Raw genomic sequence first — 19,611 nt, 5'->3', positions numbered from 1 at the left:
CGCTCGCTCCGCAGATTCGTGTTCAGTGGCACCCCCTGGAGCTGCCCGCTCCGCAGATCCGTGTTCAGTGGCACCCCCTGGAGCTGCCCGCTCCGCAGATCCGTGTTCAGTGGCACCCCCTGGAGCTGCCCGAGCTGGATCTCGGCTGTCACATCCTGATATAGAGCGGCTCTTGTGCCGCGCCTTGCGCGGATCCGCTCACTCCTGCGAAGCTGAGGTTGTTCAAAGCCTGTCTCCCAGAGAGATCTGAGCTCTGTGAAAGCTCTGCCCCGGTAAAGATAAGCTCACATGCTAAATTCAGCCCGGGATTGTCTCGGAGGCACCCGTGTGGAACACTGCGTTCCCATCGGCCGCGCCACTGGGCTGAAGGTTTGTGGTTCTGCTTTGGTGTGCAGCGAGAAGCCACATCCTGCTGCCTCCTGGGGAGCTGGGGTTGGCCCCTGGGAGCAGCACTCCTGGATTTTAAGGATTTACTGCCTGTTACCTTTTCCTTTCTCAGCCTCATCCAGTGGTTTGACACCGCACCGAGCCGGACGTGCCCGCAGTGCAGGATCCAGGTAAAGCCATCACCTGTACACACCTCTCTGTGTCTGTGGCACGGTGCTCTGCAATGGCACTGAGGGGCTGTGGGGTGATGCCTGAGGTAGGAGACAGAGGGATTTTCTGTCACTTGGGACTCCCCAAAGGCTGAGAGGATGAACTCCCCTCCATAGCCCTTCTGATTGGAGTGGACTGAGGGTGCCCTGCCACATCACTGCAGCTCCACCTGGAAGGGGCTCTGGGTTTTCACAGCTTTTATTTAGGCTGGGTAAGTATTGGCAGGATTACAGAAAGGGCTGCAAAGGGATGATGGGGACACCTGACTTGTGTTTCTGAAGTGGCCAGTTCGTTGCTCGCAGGTGAGGAGCCCATTCTGCTGCATGTGGGCCTTATAACATGTCCTGGCTTTGCAGCATTTGGCCCTCCTTTGAGAAGAGCAAAGGCTGGGGAGGGAGGAAAGGAAGGATGTGCTCTGCTTCTGAGATGGGAAGCTGAGGCTTGGGTTTCCAGTGGCTTAATTGGGACCTGAACTTCTTTGAAGTCCCTCGTGTCACCAGCCTTCGTGCTGCCAGTAGGTCTTGGTGTGGAGCGGCTGCAGGAGATGTTTCCTCGCTCTCAGATGTAAATTTTTATCCAGCTGCAGCTTGGGCTTACTCTGTGTTCGTGCTTCTTTCTTCCTCTCAAGGTCTTGGCCCTTGTTCCTTCCCTGACTTGTTGATTCCCTCTGTTCTTCTCTGCCTCTTACATCTCTGGGTTACCATGGAGTTATCGCGAAATAACATCTTATGTGGCAGTAACCATGCAATTAGCTGGTGTCATGACTGTATATAATACTTAAAACACAAAGCTGTAACTGCATGGGGGAGGTGTGGAGAGCTATCAAATTCAATTACAGCACCTTCTGCCTGCAGAAAGCAGCACGTACTTCTGTCTTAGGATTTGGCATCATGTTAGCTCAGCGTCAGCTGCTTGGGCCTGGGCTGCCAGAGAACAGACTGCGCTCGAGTCAGAAATGTCTGAATCTTTCTGCTGAGGCTCAGGAGCTTGGCTGGAGCTGCACTCCCAAAAAACTGAGGGAGGGGGTCTGCTGCTGTGCTGATGAGCCAAAGTAGAGCATTGCCCCAATGGCATCAAGCACGTGATCTCATTTGCCTTTCATGGCCTTGTCATAAGATGGTACCTTCTCCCCCTCCATCTGTCTTCCATATCTGTTGTTTCCGTATTTGTGCCCATCAACCTCTTCTGTCTTCTGTGTCTAGGTCAGCAAAAGACACATCATCAGTAAGCTGTTTTTTGATGTTGCCCTGGAGGAGCAGGCAGCACCGGATGCAGAGACCTTGCAGGTAATTTTACTGGGGGTTCTTCCCTCTTGTGATGTTCCAGCCTCTTGGAAGCGTGGCCTGGACTGCCTGTGCTCTCCAGGAGGTGCTTCCCAAGCTGGAGCTTGCTGCGCTCATGTTTCTGACCTGGAGCGCATCTGTCTCTACGAGGTGATTTAAAGTTCTCCCTGACCAAATCCCATGTGGTGACTCAAGAAGCCTCTTCTACTTTGCTGCTCTTCCTTCTGGTTCTTACGTTACCTGGAAGTCTCCTGAAGCAGCATCACATCAAACTGCTGCTTCTCCCCTGGGAATGAGGCTACAGAGCTCTTCCCGAAGGCAGGAGAAGGGAAATCCCAGATGCAGTGAATTGCTGCTGGTGTCTGTTGCACGTGAGGTCTGCTGACCCCTCTGGAAAAAAGGGGCTGTTGGAGGAAGTGTCCCCTGCTCCCTTCTGTGCAGCTTGCACAGGCTGAAGGAAGTGGGGCAGGGTGGGGAATAAATCATAATTCCCCAAGAGATGTTAGGAAAGGGACTGCCTGAAGCCACACCAGCAGCAGTGGACAGGGCTGAGGCTGGGTCCCTGGGGGAATCCTGGCTGGAGCTGGGGTGGTGGGTGGTGTTCTCCAGGTGCCACTCCTGGGTGTGGAGGGCTGGGAGTGAGTGGGGATGAACACAGAACAGCTGTGCCATGTTCTCCTCTTTTGTGTGGATGACACAGGGTTCCTTCTGTCTCAGAGTTATCTGTTCCAAAAAAAAAAGTGGTCGGTTGACCTTGGTATAACAGGACGGTTATACCCTCTTGTGTTTAGAATCAGCATGTGCAGCAATTACCATAATTAGCAGTTGCCATGACAATTCTATATGTATATCATATGTCTTTAAAATAAAGCCAGCCAGACTATAATGTCAGGAGCACTGTCGTTCTCCAAGACGACTAATTTTACAAAACTGAAGGCCAAAGTCTGTGTGCTGAGGAAATGGAGGAGCATCTCTGGGCACTGGGGGCTTTTTGCCCTCAGAGCAGATAAACGTTGCCTCTGGTACATATTCAGATCTGGTCTCACAAGTGTAATTAGACGAGTGACTCGGAAATGGGTTGACTGGAAAGAATTGCCCTAGAAAAGCTTTCTGTTTTCTCTCACCCCCACCCCAGGATCCAAGATGGGTTGTCCCAGCCTTCCCCCTCCAGGCAGGCTGTGCAGAGCTGTTCCCTTCCTTGCTCAAGGGCAGGTCTGTGGAGCTGCTCCCGGTAACAAGCTTGATGGTAACTCCTCCTGCTCCTATAAATCTTGTTGTGTGGCCGTCAGAGCAACATCTAGCCCTGAGTGTTTTGCCTGCTTAATGAGGACACTGAGGTCACCAACAGGAAAGAACCAAATATTTTCTGTGTAAATTAGCATTGTTAGCTTGTGTTGGTATTCATTGCTATGTGCATTCGAGTTACTGCTGGGCTGATACTGGTTTGTCAACAGTTCCATTGGTGTGCTGCCTTGTTTCTGGAGGACATGGAGCACCTTAATAGCCATGGATGCCTTGTTCACCGTGGGTGGGGGATTTAATATCCATCTATTTAATATCCATCTATCCTCTGCAATGAGGTATCTGATTCTGGCCAGGCAGCAAAGCCAACACACAGTGGGCCAAGCCCAGGCTCTCGAGGCTGAGAAAAGAATTGGTAACATCCTTGGCCAGAAGGGGTTTCACCTGAAAAAGCCCCCTGGCTGGCCCTCTGAGAGCCTGGGCATAGAGTGGTATTTGTCTCTGTAATCAACTGGAGCTGTATCTGTGCAGCCTACAAATGTCCTGGCATGAGTATTTGGCCTCCTGCCATGAAAAGGGTGTGCTAGAAAGCAGAGTGTGTAGCTGTGGTCTGCTTGTCATCTTGGGGAGACAAGCTTGGGATCTGCTTTTGAGAACCCGTCTTAGGCACCCAGTGAAGTGGTCAGAAGAGCTCCCTCATGATCTGAAACCTTCTCCTGTTGTTGCAGAATTATCCAAATTATCTTTTGGATAGTAATTGTCTTTTGTTGCTGTTCCTCATTCTTGCTTCTGCTCTGAAATGTCTGCGGTCAAAGGAGTGCAGGGGCTGCTTTGCTTTCCACCCCCAGGCATAAACTTCAACGGAAACACCAGAGGGAACCTGTATCCCCAGAGTAGCTGTGGTGGAGGATGAGGGATTTCAGATTAAGTTGATGAATGAGGTAATGTTACATAGCTGCCCGCAGTAGCCCAGGATTTCTGTGCTATCATGATAATTGGCACATCTTCTGAGCTCACTAATCGTTCCTGAATAGGACTCTGAGGAAGCTTCTCCAGAATAGTTCCTGCAGCAGAGTTAATTCCACCTCAGCCCTCCAGCAGTTGTGCCCCTGGGGGCAAATCCAAGTCAGCTCTGCTAGGCTTTGCATTTAGTCCCTTCTGCTTACCAAGCTTTACATCCCATATTCTCTCTCCTGCCTTTATTGTCACTAGCAGAGCTTTGCTCTGGTCCCGTCAGATCCGTGGTCACTGGTGGTGCTATTCTCGGCTCAGATTTGCATGTAGCATTCCGGGTTGCACAGATTTGTGTGCTCTGCTTCAGTTCTGTGTTGGCATTTTATTGTGGTTTTATTCCACTGCAGTTCCTGCCTGACTTGTTATGTGCTTTCCTCTGCAGTTCTCTAACACAGCTTTTTAAGTCATCTTCTGTTGACTCTTTCCTGCATATATTTCTCTCTCTCTGGGTTTTTATACATACATATATATATATATGTATATATATATATAAATAGCTTCTCTTTGTAACCTCTCTACATTTCCTTTGGCTATTCGCCAGTGTTAAGTCATATCACCTCATTATCACTAATTTAAACTACAGGGCATTTGCTGCCTCTTTCTGATTCTTGATGAAGGCGTTAGAAATATTTGATGTTCTCAGACCCTTGTGGCACCCAGGAGATGTTGTGCACCCTCAGTTTCGTGTGGTATGGATTAGTTTCTCAGTGATCTGTTTCCAGCAATTCGATTGAGCTGTTAGCTTGTATCAGCATCCTGAGCTGCAGTGACTTCAGTGTCTGTCAGCGTGTTTGATTGCGTGCTTGGTTACTTTCTCAGGTGTTTGAGTGTGCCCTCCTGTCTCCCACCTGCATCCAATTAAAGTTCACTTCAGTTTAAAGAACTCTCAGTAATCCAGTTAGTCTGGCAACATCCCTGCCTTATTGCCTCGTTTAGGTAAAACATTATAAAAATTGTTCCTGCCTGATTTCCTGTGTTTCCCTGAGAGCCTTCCAAAATTATTCAGCTTAAACAAGATGACTGACAGTGCGAGAAACACAAGGTTGACAAGGCTAAGATGAAACTGCGATCCTCTCTTCCCCCCCCTCTGAAGGATGCCAGTTGGAGGTGCTCTTTGCGTTCCCTGTGATAGTCCTGGCTTGTAACTCTGTGCTTGCTGTTTCTGTGTTCCCTCCTTAGCACCTGCCTGGTCCTGCTGAGAACCCTCTGGTCCTTTTAGGATGTGGTGAAAGCATCTCTGCAGGGCGTTTCCTAATCGGGTTCTCTGTGTTGTGTTTCAGAATGAACTGGACAAGGTGAAGGCTCAGCTCTCCATGAAAGGTGAGTTCCAGCTGCCTGCAGGGGGCTGGCAGCCACAGTTGACAGGTCCTGGGCTCTATCGAGTGGCTTGTCCAGGCCTGAGGAACCCCTGTGCAGAGCCCACCCCTCTCTGAAACAGTGCAGGCTGCAAACTGTTTCGCTGGTACAGCTTCTTCAGAGCTTTTTCTGGGGTGGGACCACCTAAAGCTCTGTATGACAGAGCCCAGGCCTGCAGCCTGGCCCAGCTCTGCTGTAACTCAGGAGCTTACTGTGAGTTTAGACACACAGATGCAATTTTTTTTGCCCCTCTTCCTAATCAGAAGCTACAGAATTGCAGCACAGCTCTATCTGGAGCAGGCTTGAAAGCAAAACCCTTGGTTTGCTCACTGGGAAACTCACAGCTGTATGTGGCCAAGGCTCACTCCCTCCAGCAGATGAGAGGGTGAAAGTGGTGTCCAAAAGCAGCAGTGGGAAGGCTTTGGATTTGTTTGGCTGTTGCAGTGGCACATGTGTCGCGCGAGGAGCAGACGGAGTTCAGTGTGTGTGCACTTCCATTTTCCCATCTTTAATTTTAGAGGATGTTTGAGGGAGGCAGGAAAAGCAAAAGCCCTGGAGACTTGTCGATGGGTTTTAAGCATCGTCTGTAGGCAGCCTGTCATCAGAACATGAGTCATGAGCAGCAAAAGGAAAATGTCAGTCTAAGTGACAGAAATCCTAAAACATGCTAGCAGAAGGGGAAAAAAAATGTTAAAAGAATGCTGGGGGCTCACCCACGCCCCGAGAGTTGTCTTCCCTCTGTATTCCCTTCATGCACGAGACAGACGTGAATAGCCAGTAGAATGAGGATTCAGTCCTTAGCCTGAGAGCAGAATTGGACAGTCTGCACAGCTCTATTCTGAGGCCTGTTCTCCTGCCAGCTTGGTTGAGTTTAGTGACTTGGTAGAGAGCCAGATCTTCTGGGGAAGGTGGCTGGGATTCTTGCTAGGATGTTATCCAAGAAAAACTGCTCGAAGGCCTGCTAATCTTCTCGGCTCCTGGTGAGTAGAGGTTGGATTTGACATTCCCTATCCCATTCTCTTTTCATATTGGAAATGCGAAGCTCCTTCCCACCTCCTGCCTCCTTTGCTGTGGGTACTCTGCTCTCTGCTGGTTCCTGTGTATAAGTTCTCCATGTGAAGCTGTGCTCTTCTCTGTGCTGTGCTGTGCAGAGGAGCTGTGGAACTGCCAGGCTCGGATCAGCTTGCAAATGGCTCAAGAGGTGCCGAGCTCCGAGCAGACCCAGCAGGCGCTGTGGGAGGCACTCTGAATGAGCTGAAAACTCATTCCTGCAGCACGGAGAGCTTTGACTCCTGCCATCTGCCTCTGGGCAGCTGGGAACGGAGGAGGGGGAAGCCCTAACTCTTCTGGTGGGTGTGGAGTCCCTGCAAATGCAGGGGAGCGTCTCCAGGCTGTGCTGGTGAGAAAGGGTTATGCAGATCAATGGAGAAGCCACCCGCGTGCTTCTTCTGGGATACATTCCTCTCTTCTTCCCCAGTCCCACGTGGCTCTTCTACTCTCTGATCAAGCAGTGAAGCTGCACTGCAGGTCATGCTTCCACAGGATATGGTGGCACAATTTGAAACTGGATTGCTTGCAAGGAGAAGATTTTTGGAAAAGCACTGTTTGGCTCTCCACTCTTGTCAAGCTGGAGCCAGAGGCGATTTTAGCAAAGACTGAAGATGCTGAGCTGAAAAATTTACTTTGCTCTCAGCAGGGTTAGGTGGAGGGGCTGCTGCTTTCCCTCATTACCCAACTGTTTTGAGCTTTCCAGCAATGCTGGCTGTTCCCTGCGTAGGTCTGTCAGCTCCTGATGGTGGTTGTTGCTTCGTGAGCTGTTCTTCCCTTGTCTTGACAAAACAAATCAATATCTGGTGGTTTTTTTCCACCACCTTCTTTCTGGTGGTCAGAGGCATGTGTTCCTGGTTTGCCTGGGGGAGGAACAGCAGGACTCAGGTTTTATGATCTGCAAAAAGTGGGCACTTGGGGAATCTACTTAAGCTGTCCTGTGTCCTGCAAAGTCCCCGGTGTCTCTGCTTCTTGCCCTTCACAACACAGGTGCTGTGGTGATGGCAGATGCCAGAGTATGGTGTACCACTGCATACAGCTGCCCAATGGCACCCAAAGGGCTTCCTGGCACATGAGGCTCCACGTGGAGAGGACAGGCTCAGAGCTCTGCTCTCCAGCTCTGTGACAGCGTGGTGTAACTCGAGAGGAATGATTCCCTTGTGCAAGCCTGGCTTTGAGAAAACGCAAGAGTTAAGATGCATCATCTCAACGCTAGCAGGGCTGGCACTGGAAAGCTATTAAAGGGAATTTTTTATCTTTAGTAAAGAAATCTTGAAGCCTGCTGGCACTGAGAGAAGCAGTTGCTCAGTACAGAACCTGGTGCAGACAGCACTTAGAGAAATGGCTCTCTCCAGGAATGGCCAAATCCTGGCAGCCTGGAGCTGGGACTGCAAGCAGTGAGTGCGCTCTGGCTGCTGTGGGGCAGCTGCAGTCTGGGTTACTAGACCATGACCTTTTTCTTTCTTCTTTTCTTTTCCAGAGAAAGAAAAGCGAGAATGCCAGGCTGTTGTGGATGGGCTGAGGGACACTCTGGATGTGCGCAATGCCACGATAGAGTCGCTCCAGAAGGTGCTGGGAGAGACAGAGATGCTGTGCTCCTCTCTCAAGGTACCCTTCCTGTCCCCAGCAGGACTTCAGCACTTACCATTGCACAGTCAGTGTTAGTTTTGCTGAAGGTCCCTGCAGGTCCTACTAATAAAGGGCTTGTGCTGGTGGGATTTTGAATCTGGTGCCTGGGTTTTCATTTTGTTTTTATTTATCAAAGCAAGTGGTGTTGCTGGACTTGAGGTCCTGCATGTGCTCTGCCTGGAGGTGATTCAGAGGCATAGCAGCCAAGCCTGTGGTTTGTGTACAGGTGTCTGTGTGCTCAAGGCAGAGGTGGCTGTGGTGAGGGAGGGTTGACAGCCCAGCCTGGGGGGTTTGGCTGAGCCTTGCTAACGAGGTGGCAGTACTGATCATAAAGGTAGCAGCATGAGCCTAGTGTGGGAACTGGCCCCAGCGCCCCATTGCCGAAATGCTGGCTCCCTGTGGTAGAATGTTCTTCTAAAATGGGTTTAGGCCAGGCGGGATTCAAGGAAAATTAGTTTCTTAGTTTGACTGGGGGAGAAATCAAACTGAAAAATATGAAGGGGGAGTTGCAGGCTTCTGCCGAGTGGGATCTGATCCAGCTAACTCTCCTGTCTCTCCTCTGTTGCCAGGGCTTTGCTTCAGTTAGGTTAGTAATGTTGTGAAGTCCAGGGATCAAATATTCCTGTGTGTTTCAGCGTGCAGTGACTCAGTGTGTAGTCATGTACTGTGCGTAAACAGCAAGAGGAAAAGGGTAAGAGCAGGAGCTGCTTTGTTGGGATGTCTTGTAGCAGCTTTGCCTTGGGTGGGCTGGGCAGTCTCTGCTGTGTGAAGGTGATGTGCCTGTCTCAGGTAGATGGAGTGCAGGTAGGGGGGGTTCTGAGTTGCAGGCTGAAAGATGGGGTAGAGGTCAACTGCACTTCCCAAGCTCTCTGCCCCTTGGAGTATGGATCTGACCCAGTATCCTAAAGTGCATCATATTCCTTGACCTGCAAGGTCAGGTGGCCCAGGGAGAGCTTGTAGATGTGTCATGGGGCTGTCTTGCTGTACACCACCTGCAGCTGGACTTTTCTGGAAGGAACCAGTCCAGGTCTACCTGACACTAGGACAGAGTAATGAATTAAAGCCAGACAGGCCTTTCTGTGAGCCAGCACAACTCTTTTTACCCAATCATGGGGTTATATCCAATCTGCTTGGGTGTAAAGGCAGCTGGGATCTAGGCCATGCCAAAGATGCTGGTGGGATCCTGGATGTATTAGTGGCAGGATACTTCTGATGCTCCCTACTCCAGCAGAAATAATTGGGACAGTGCTTGCTGCTGGATTCAACATCTCTGTGCTTGGCTTTCCTCCCTTGACACTTCCAGAGGAAGCTCTGTGCTTATCTTGCCTGTTGCAAAACCCTCTCTGTGTGCTTAAGTCCTTTTAATGAAAGCTGGGCAGGGCAGAAGGATTAGGGACCTGGAGGTATCTTTTCTGTGGTGTACGGGGTTTCCCAGCTGAATGCCAAGCACTGTCTTATACTGCATCATTAAAGATTAAAGCACTAAACTTCTGCAGTGAAAATACGGGCTTAACTTGCTGTGACGCAGGTTAAGACTGCGCCGTTCCTGTCTTCTGCTGGCACTGTCAGCTGCTGCTGAACCTCTGTGCGAGAGTTTGCTGCTGTTTCAGGCTGGCTGAGGCTGGGGACTCTGCTCCAAGACGCTGCTGTGGGGATCTGAAGCGTAGAAGGTTCTGGTTAGGGAAAGCCAAAGATAGGCTCTGGTTAAGCAAGAGTAACATGTGAGCCTGCAACACTCTCCCTCCGCAAATTCCCAGTGGTTTCACAGCTGTTTGGTTCCTGTGGCAGGAAGTGGATAAAATCTTTTAACTTCTGTGTGGGAAGGAGCTTTACGAAGCGATGGTCCTTTGCCAGGCCTCTCCCTAGAGTCAGCACTGTGCGGAAACCAGGCCCGGAGCCTTTCGAAGTTGCTGTGTGAGATGCCCAGGCACACACAAACCTAGATGCATTGGAGTGGTGCTAATTCAGCTCTCCCCGTCCTCTGCCACACTGCAGCTGTGTGCTTTTCCAGCTCAGCTGAGGTTTTGTGTTGCTGCTAGAGAGCCTGGAGAGGCGATGGCTGCAATAGGCTTGCAGCAGGTGAGCGAAGTGCCTGGGTTTGTGTCTTGTTTGGCTGAGGTCTCCCAAAAGAGACCCACTCATTCCTATTTATGCTCTAAGCAACTAACGGCAGGGAGAATATGGAGGCTAAAGCAATCAGCTGTGCACGGAGCAGAAGGTGATAGCCAGGTTTGCTTGCTGTGGACTCCGTTGCTTTGTAAAACAGATTGTCACTGCGTACAGGGCACCGTGCAGCCCCTCCAGTGCTCCCAGCAGAGAGAGGCTACAATGTGGTGTCAGCTCCAGCCTCGCCTTTCGATTAGCACTGAGACCCTGCTGTGCTGGTGGGGGGCAGAGCTGGGGGTGCAGCGGGAGGGAGCTCAACTGTCCCTAATCCTGGGCTGCTGAGGTGGTGAGAGCATTAAGAGCCAGTGTATGCTCCCAGCTGCCCGCAGCGCGCATAAGCCAGGATGTTTCTCTGACAATCCCTGGAGCCTTCCTAACGGTCTGTGTGTGCTTGCTTCTCTGCAGAAGCAGATGAAATTCCTAGAGCAGCAGCAGGAGGATAGCAGAAGTTCAAAGGAGGAGGCCCGCCGTCTGCGGAACAAGCTGAGAACCATGGAGCGGTGAGATCCGGGGTGCTCCCTGGGCCTGGCAGGCTGGGCTGCACACCTCTCCCCTTCCTGGAGGGGGAGGGAGGGGTCCTGCTGGGCCTGCTGCAACATCCACCTTCACATACTGCATCACCTTACCTGTAAGGTTGGAAACTGCTGCATTAGCAGGCCTGCCCTTGCCTGTCCCTGCTAGGTTTCTAGACAGCTGCTCTCATTAAAGAGCAGCAAGGCATGGTACTGGCCTCATCCCCAGTGCCCCAAGCATGGCTATGTGCCATTCCTGTTATCAGAGGATGCTGGGGCGGAATGCCAGCCCGGGAACACAGTCAACCACAGGGCTGTAGGGACTAAGAGCTGGGGCATCAGCTCCATGTGCACTGTGTGTACAGCTGCCCCTTCTCTAATCCAAGTGGTGCTGCTCTTCCCTAGCGAAAAGCCCTGCTTGGGATGAGGCAGCTGTGTCTCTTCCCTCATGACACCCAGAGTGTCTGCAGCAGGAGCTCAGGCTGCACCAGCCTCATGGGGGGAAGCAGGGCTCCTGTCGTTTTCCCTGCTCTGTTTGTGACTCATGAGCTGAGGGTATGTTTTTGTTTGGTTTCTTTCGTGCAGGATTGAGCTTTTGCTTCAGAGCCAGCGCCCCGAAGTGGAGGAGATGATCAGAGAGATGGGAGTTGGGCAGGCAGCGGTTGAACAGCTTGCAATCTATTGTGTCTCACTGAAGAAGTAGGTGCTGCAGGCTTGGCACAGCTGGCTAGTGCTGTCCTATCGTAACCTCAGCCCAGGGAGACCCTCTGCTGAGTAGCAGCAGGCACATGGGCTCTGCGGGGCTCTTTCCACCTCTTCGGGCTTCCACTGGGTTTTGACTGACACATCCCGGGGACCTAGTTTGGAGCCTGTCACACTGAACTGTTCCTGTTGTCACTGTAGTGACATGTGTGTCACCATGGGAACTGTCTCCAGAGTTGTCAGTGCACCTATGAAGTGATGATGATTATTCCCTCTGCTTTCCTCTCGTGCCCGGGGGGAAGTGAGCGGATGAGGAGCTCCAGGTTGTGCCCTCTGCAGCCCTGCGCTGTGCAGCTGTGGCCTCTGGTGTGCTCTGGCAAGGCAAGTCTGCACTGCTGCCCTCCCCTACCTGGAAATCCATCTGGTCCTGCTGGGCAAAAACACAGCTTTTTTTGGGTCCATTCTGATGGCAGCTGAGTAACTGCAGCTTTGGTATGAAGCTGTAATGAGGCAAGTGTCCCTGTGGTGTAATTGGGAGTGAATGTGCATGGCCAATAGTGTGAAGTCTCTGAAAAGTCACTTAAATCAAAGTCCCCTGTTTGCTGCCAGCATGAAGACTGTGTTCTGTTGTCTGTCTGTCTTTTTCATTGGCAACTGAAATGTCTCTGGCTCTGGTTTCCATTTTGCTGGTGGAATCAGGCATGATATCCCTTGCAGGTTTTTTCTCCCCCATAGTGTAGCAGAATGTGTGACACAGTGTTGGTACACTCAGCTCTCTTCCCTAAGGGCTTTGTGTCTCCTGGGTTTTCTCTGGTGGCTCCGCAGTTCCAGAGCTTCAAATTAAGGTTCTAGGCTTGCCTCTGAGAAGTTCTAGCTCAATCATCTTGCAAACAGCGTGACTCTTTGGGTCTCGTTGCAGGGAATATGAGAACTTGAAGGAGGCTCGGAAGGTCTCTGTTGAGATGACAGAGAAGCTGAAGAAGGAGCTGTTCTCTGTCAATAACAAGGTAAAGTGGAGAGTGTGAATCAGCAGGGTAACATCTGGTCTATAGATCCCTGCCCACAACTGAGGGCCAAGGCCTCTGCAGTGACCCACTCCCACACTGAGCACTACCTGACTGTTACGGGTGTGTGGAAGGTCAGGCTGGGGTTTCTGGGTCAGGGTGTGATGCTGCGGTGAGCGAGCAGCTCATGGGCTGTTGTCAGGAGTGCAGTCTCTGAGGACAATGGTAGGGCAGCATGTGCAGAGCCAGAGTTTGGCAGGGAGCCTGGGCTGGAAGGCAGCAGCACACAGGTGCTCCACTGCTCCCACTGGGTTCTGGAAGTAGCACTTCCTTCATCCTGCAACACTGCTGAGCGCTCAGCTGACAGCCTCTCCTTCTGCAGCACTGGGCCCCTTGGAAAGGTGGGAAGGGGTTTGGAGTCGGTGTCAGTTGAGCAGGGCTTAGCCCTGGCTTGGCACAACCAGTCACACCCAGCCTTGTGCCTTTGGCCAGCTGAACCGGGCCAGGGCTCCTTCATCATGCTGTGCCCAGGCAGGAGAGGTTCCCAAAGTGCAGTGAGGACATGCAGGTGGCCCTGCACAGACCCTGCCTGGGCTGGTCTTGAACTGGTGCAGAGCTTGGGAATGCTGACATGCCTCTGTTGACACGTGCTCCCCCCTGCTCCAGGCCTGGCTGGGCTGTGTTAGCTCAGGCCAGGAAGCACTTTGTCTGTTCTGGTAGCACGTCCCCGTGAAAAGTGTGTGCCTGCAGCCTCACTCTCCAAGTCACAGGTGTTCCCTGGGGCATCCCCATGTCTCGGCCAACAAAGTAAGAAGCTGTGGGTGGCTTTGGCCTATTTTTGTTCCTCAGCCATAGCTGTTGTCCTCTCAAAAGGAGAAGGAAGTTTTCAGATTGCTGTGCTGCTCCCCAGGAGTGTTAACCCCCTACACAAGGTGCTGCTGCTGGAATTGAGCTGTTCCAGGCTGAGTCAGAGCCAAGCTGTGATCACAGCTGGGTCAGGAGGATGCGAGTCAGTGCACTCAGGGCTCAGGGCTTGGCTGACAGGGAGCTGACTGTACCCACAGTCCGTGGGCTGGCCCAGCCTCCAGGACCCACAGAAATCTCTGATGTGGTAGCCATCCACTTCCCGACCCCTGCTTCTGGCACGCTTCCCTGTTGAATCAGGCTTGTCCATGTGCCAGCGCTGCTGATGCACAGCCATCCTCCAGCCTGTGGTTTGTAATTCCTGTGCTCTGGTGTGTCCAAAGTCCTGCAGGAATTCAGAACGCAGCCACCAAGTGTTAGAGCAGGGAAAAGCTGTCGCCGTCAGGCATAAATGTTCAGGAAAGGCTGGGCAAGCAGCCCTGGAGATCCCTCTGCAGGCAGCTTGTGGAAGTGGGTAAGGATTGGCTTGTGCTGGTACAGGAGAGATTGGTCAGACTGATACAGGAAAATTGAACCCTTAAACAGGGGAAGTAGCATGTGGTGCAGAGCCCACTGCTCTCACAGGGATCTGCAGTCTCCCTTACCCAGTGGTGTAACCCACACTCTGCTCTTGTATCCTGCAGCTGCAGAAAACAACTTCAGACTTGGAAAAGACACAGGAGGAGTTAAAAAGCACCCAGAAGGATCTGAAGAATGCAGACAAGGAGATCTTGGTGAGAATATCATTCCTCAGTCTGCAGTAACTGGCAGCTGGCCATGGCCTGCAGCTGCAAAGCCAGAAGTTATGCTGGCTTTTGCTCAGTGACTAAGTTTCCCAGCCCACCTCTGAGCTCCACCTGATGCTGATTTATGGAAAAGGGGCAAAGTATCTACTAGAAAATCTTTATCTCACTGTCTGCTTTCCCTTTTCCCTCTAGAGTTTGAAGAAGAAGATAGACATCCTGCGGGATACTCTGAAGGTCCCATCTGTAACCAGAGAGACACTCAGTCGGCTAGTCTTTGAAAGGTTAGTGAGCTGTATCCTCAGATACAGGCCAAGGATGGTGGTCATGGGTCCAGAGCAAGAGCTGACAGTTTAATTAGCTGGGGAAGTAGAGACATGCTAGTCTGGCAGGTGTCACAGTAGTATGGTTGTTTTGTTCCTTGTATCCTTTTTCTTGTGGCTGACTGGAAAAAGTGCATGTCTCTGAGGGTTTGGGTCAGGAGCAGGTGTAGGAATGGCCTGGGTTTTGAAAAACTCTTTGTTTCTATGTCCTGCCAGGGAAACATCCCTAAAGCTTCTCTTCTGGTTGCTTCAGAGCTGGCCTTCTGGTGAGCGTGGCATGGTGTATGGGGACCAGAGATCTTAGCCAGGCAGAGGAACCTAGCCTGAAAAATGACATCTCGTGTTTTTATTCAGTCTTTCTTGTGAGGAGCCTGTGCCATTACCCCAGTACAGCAAGCTGGGTTGTGTGCATAGAGCAGCAGTGTGATTCCCTGGGCTCTGGGTGCTGCTGTTGTAGCACAGCCCATTCGAGGGGGAACAGTAGTTTGGGGCATTGGCTTTAAACTCTGGGGTCTGGATTGTCCTTCCTTTGACATGCAGGCAGAACAGGGTCCCACTGCTGTCCTTGTGTGCAGCTCTGCCTTCCCTTCCCCTGCTGGGTGGCCCGTGGTGGCCCGATGGCTGACGCTTTTCCTGGCCTTGCAGCCCCACTCCCGTGGAACTGCGGCACCCGAAGCTGCACCGCCCGGCCCACAGCGATGAGATCAACCTAGATGCCACTTTTGATGTGGACACCCCTGAGCATCAGCCCTGCACATCCCCCTTCAGCCCTGCAAAAAGGCAGAAGCTGGATAAAAGGCCGTGAGTTCCCCCTCCTTTCTCTGCTTCTAAAGGAGATCAAAGTCTCTCTGCTTTGGAAGTTGCTGTGTGAGATCAGATAGCTCTCCAGCTGCCTGATGGCGTGCTGCAAGCTTTGTCGTCATTTGCTTGGCCTTGTCTGTCCTTGCCTGCTCCACTTGAACAATAAATCTCTGCTGATTTGCTCCTTGGGCTTCTTACAGGCCTCCCGTGGTAAACCTGGCAAAGAAAGTTCTGAAGGAAACAGTGGAGGTAAAAGAACTAACCTTGATTTTCTGTATCGCCTCTTTGATTCTGCTGTTAATAAGCTTGGGATAAAGGATCCATTTTCTCCATGTAGAAGCCACTGTGGTCATAGACCATCCCATCTATAGAACCACAGTATGTGCTTCAAAGTGCTTTCCTTCATGGTCTCCTAGAAGCACTATTGCTGCCTCAGGCCTCCTGGAATTGGACAGGAGAGGGAGGGTAGAGGCCCACGTGCTTCTTGCTGATGATCTTGCCCCAGGTGTGCTTGGCAAATACCACGTGGAGCTGACCACAAGGGCTGGGGGTCAGCTGAGGTGGCTGTTCCCAGCCTTGCTGGGGGCAGTGTCCTGCCTACCAGGCACTGTTCCACATGAGCCCCAGTGGGAGGCTGGAAGCTGCTGGTTTTCAGCCTGACATGTGGTATGGCAGTAGCCATTATCCTAAATAGCTGTCTGTGTTATTAGTGCTGCCTGCATGTGGACTCCTTTAACCATCATGATCTCCTGAATGGGCTTTTCTTGGGGTTTTTCTGTGGGACAGAACTGGGCAGATGATGTGGAGGATGATGTTCTTAAAGGACTCTTGCCAGCATTCATCAGAAACTCTGTTCTCTCCAAGAAGCCATCTTTGGGCAGCTTGCTGGGTCCCCACAAGAACATGGGTACTGTAAGTATGACTGTCCAGTTGGTGAGTGTGTCCAGGGCTGGCAGTGCCACCTCTGTCCTGAAGTGACCCTGCAGGAGGAAGCAAACCAGGCTTTTACCTTGCCACATACAGAGTGTGGAAAATAAATCTTGGAGCACAACCTGGCTACTTCCCAGTCCTGCAGAGCTCCAGGGATGACAGATGCTCACTCCTTTCCTGGCAGCAGACTAAGTGGCTCTCTCTGTCCTAGTCCTCTGCCTCCTTGGAGCTTTGGGTGTTTTCCTTGTATTCCTCTCTCCCAGTGACAAAATCCTAAGCCTTGCCTGGAAGGCTCGGCTTGCCTCAAGAAGTGCCCAAGATTCCCAAACTTTATTAATACCCTTCAGTCTGTCTTTTTCCAAAGGTGAGGGCTTAGCACAAGCGCTGAGTTTTTCCAGGTGCTTTAACCCCTCTCCAAAAGCTGTGGCCTACAAGGCTCTCCCTTGCCCATAACCAACAGGAGGAGAGGTAGCCACGGCTCTGCGCTGCTGCTCTGGGCTCATTTGTTTCTCTCTCCTAGGTGAGGACCGGGTATGATGGCATGGGAGGCAGAACAAAGTTCATACAGCCTGTATCCTTTCCTGCAGCTCATGTGGCAGTAGGAATGCTGTGGGCACCTCATTTCTGTTCTTCCTCCTTGGTCTCAGCCATCTTGGGGACTCCTCTGTCCCCCAGTCAACAAAAAATGGACAGGGACCCTCAAGGAACTCTGACTCTGAACAAGTCTGAGATAAGCAAAGGCATCAAGGACCTGAACTTGCTGGGAGCATTTGTGGCTCGTTCAGGGGAGCACATCAGCTAGAAATCTGTGCAATTTGCCGGGACTGCCTGTGCCCTTGAGATCTTGGAGCAGCAGTGTGGCACAGCCTCTTCCTGGCCATGTGCCTGCCAGCCCGTGCAGCCAGAGCCTTCATTCCTGCAGGATCCTGCTGCTCCTCTCTGGTGAGGAGTGGCTGGGCTGAGCTCACCCTGCGGGTGTGGAGCTTCTCCTCCCCTGGGGTTTCTCCTGCAGGCTCTGGCTGCTCTGCCTTTCCCAACACAGTGCACTGGCTCTGAACATCTCGAAGCTCAGATCTATACACTTAAATGCTGTTTTGTGTGCGAGGGGGTAGTATAGAATCATCAAGGTTGGAAAAGAGCTCTAAGATCACAGAGTCCCCCAGCACTGCCAAGCCCACCACTGAACCATGTCCCTCACCACCATATCTACATATCTTTTGAACACTACCAGGGACAGTGATTCCACCACTTCCCTGGGCAGCCTGTTCCAATGCTTGACCATGAAGGCATTTTTCCTGATATCCAATCTGAACCTCTCCTGAGTGGGAAATGTTCCTTGACTCATGGGACAGGTGTGTGTCTGAGCTCTGCTACTGTGAAAAGGTAGCAAAGCCCGTGCTGTCCTGCAGGGAGTTTTTTCTTGGGTGTAGATGTATGGCTGGGTCCTAGATCTGTGGTTCAGGCTGGCCTGCAGCAGGTGTTGGATCACTTGTGTCCCCAGGGCACTGGTCTGTGCTTTCCTTGACAGTTTCACCTCCAGACAAACCTGGCAGAAATCCGACCGTTAGCAGTGAAGAGCAGGAGGAAGGTGTCCAGGCCAGCATCTGCATCTCCTTCCACATCTTCCTCCAGCAGCAGCCAGGCCAGACTGGACAGTTTCCTGCAGTGAGAGCCCCTGGCTTTCTGGGAGAGGCTGGGAAGGGGCTGCAGGGAGAGCACACTCACCCAGAGCCTGGCACAAAGCAACGTGCAGCCACCACTGTGTGGGGTGCTGTTTGCAAAGCACTGATGGTGCCTTGTGGGTGAGACAAGGTGCCCTCTACAGAATCCTGGACTTGCAGCAAGCCAACAGGAGACCAAGCCTCTGGATAATGCTTGGACTGAGTTACCCACCTCATTTTACCACTCCTTCCTTCTTTTTTCATGTAGAAGCAGCAGGGGTTTTTTGTCTTCTGGCCTGCTCAGAGCTCTGCAGTTGCTGCTGCTTTGGGCTCTCAGACACCAGACCCCAGGTGGAACTGCATTTCTTGGATACAGCCACAAGCTAGAGGTGTGGGAAGGGTATCTGGGATGGGAGTATGGGGAGGAGCAGGGAGAAGGGACCTGGACCAACTCCACACCTGATGTAAGTAGTTTGAATAAAGTTTCCAGGAGGAAGAAGTGTGCAGAGCAGGCTGTGTTGCTGTGGAATGTCTGTATATTCATCATCAAATTAAACACCTTCCCTTGACCACAGGCCTGTGTGGGTTGGGGAGACCCACAGGTGGGCCTGGGGGTTGTGCTGCCCTGCCCTGGTTTGGGCTGTGAAGTCCACTGAGTTCTTGCAGGCTTGGCACTGAAAGTGCTGACTGGGGAGAAGGGTGTTGAGGTGATCCCTTGCCCTGCTTAGAAGCAGAGATAGGTGTGCTAGTGTGACCTTTGTGCTTGGCAATGTTTATGTGAAGCTTGTTTAGGAATTTCTATATTTTAATAAGATTATAGAGTATTTCTGTTATTTTGTAACTGTTCTGCCTAGCGATTTGAGGGTTTGGAATGGCCTGAAGAAGTGCTGAAGAATGGCTCCCTTCAGGGGAGGGGGGAATACTGCTGGGGATGAACCTGTCTGGGCTTCTTCAGCTTGGAGACGTGGAACAGGAGATTGCCTCCTGCCCCCTGAAGCAGGGCTGTTTGAGCTGCAAGGAACAGATGTCGTGAGGCACCTAATACAGCACTCTGTTGTACAAATCTGATGTTTCCCATTTCCAGCTGCTTCAGGCTGGAAGTCTTAGTACCTGGACTGGCTAAAAAACGTGTTTTTAGGGAATAAAATATACTGCTGTGCACACTTGTGGCTTCTGAGTATTTTCTGCCCTCTTGCAGCTCAGGGTGGAGGGCTGAGCTCGGGTGCTGAGTGCGGGGTGATTGATGTGCCTGACCCTTCAGAAATCTTTGTTGCTAGCTCAGGAGACAGGCCCCTTGTGCAGGGAAGGGCTGTGCTGGGTTGAAGCTGTGAGGAAAGTGAGGCCCACCTCCAGGGCAGTGAACAAGGCAAATGCCTGCGGAGCATGAGCTGTGTCTCACTTGCATCACTTGGGGCTGACTGCAGAATGATGTGAAATGCAGGGAGAGTTTGGAGGAGCAGGAGGAGAAGGTTCAAAGGGCTGGAAAACAAGCTTGAGATGAAGGAAGCGGGGGCTTAGTTAGGCAGAGTTAATTCTGCAGAAGAGAAGCCTGGGAGAGGGTCTGCAGCGATCCTCTTGCATGGGGCCCTTGTCCCTTCAAGGTAGGTACTCTATGTGTGTAAAAATGTGAGACTTGCTCTGGATCTCTCTGGCCTGAAGCAGGTTCAGGGAGACCCTTTTAAGGGGGTGGCAGTGGAA

The 19,611-nt window shown here is 51.8% G+C and overlaps 1 protein-coding gene across 1 annotated transcript; it reads left to right on the top strand.

Annotated features, from left to right (window-relative positions):
* Window positions 1-288: 288 nt before the first annotated feature.
* TRAIP (TRAF interacting protein) lies at window positions 289-19,064 on the top strand. The gene is made up of 15 exons (XM_017819839.1): window positions 289-369; window positions 468-557; window positions 1,800-1,883; window positions 5,417-5,456; window positions 8,020-8,147; window positions 10,740-10,834; window positions 11,432-11,545; window positions 12,468-12,555; window positions 14,100-14,189; window positions 14,394-14,482; window positions 15,167-15,322; window positions 15,523-15,571; window positions 16,109-16,234; window positions 16,773-16,823; window positions 17,793-19,064. The coding sequence occupies exons 1-15, from the start codon at window positions 289-291 to the stop codon at window positions 17,919-17,921; spliced, it is 1,410 nt and encodes a 469-aa protein (XP_017675328.1). The 3' UTR covers window positions 17,922-19,064.
* The last annotated feature ends 547 nt before the right edge of the window (window positions 19,065-19,611 follow it).

Source organism: Lepidothrix coronata, unplaced genomic scaffold (assembly GCF_001604755.1).
Source record: "Lepidothrix coronata isolate B3197 unplaced genomic scaffold, Lepidothrix_coronata-1.0 Scaffold78, whole genome shotgun sequence".
NCBI lineage: Eukaryota > Metazoa > Chordata > Aves > Passeriformes > Pipridae > Lepidothrix > Lepidothrix coronata.
This window is presented reverse-complemented; position numbering and strand designations above follow the sequence as displayed.

What these genes read in the sequence shown, in the direction of transcription:
- TRAIP (XM_017819839.1), top strand. Translation starts at nt 289, where the DNA reads ATGCTAAATTCAGCCCGGGATTGTCTCGGAGGCACCCGTGTGGAACAC. An exon ending in TGCTGTGCTCCTCTCTCAAG is followed by an intron (nt 8,148 to 10,739) that starts GTACCCTTCCTG and finishes GCTTCTCTGCAG; the next exon opens with AAGCAGATGAAATTCCTAGA. An exon ending in GAACAAAGTTCATACAGCCT is followed by an intron (nt 16,824 to 17,792) that starts GTATCCTTTCCT and finishes TTTCACCTCCAG; the next exon opens with ACAAACCTGGCAGAAATCCG.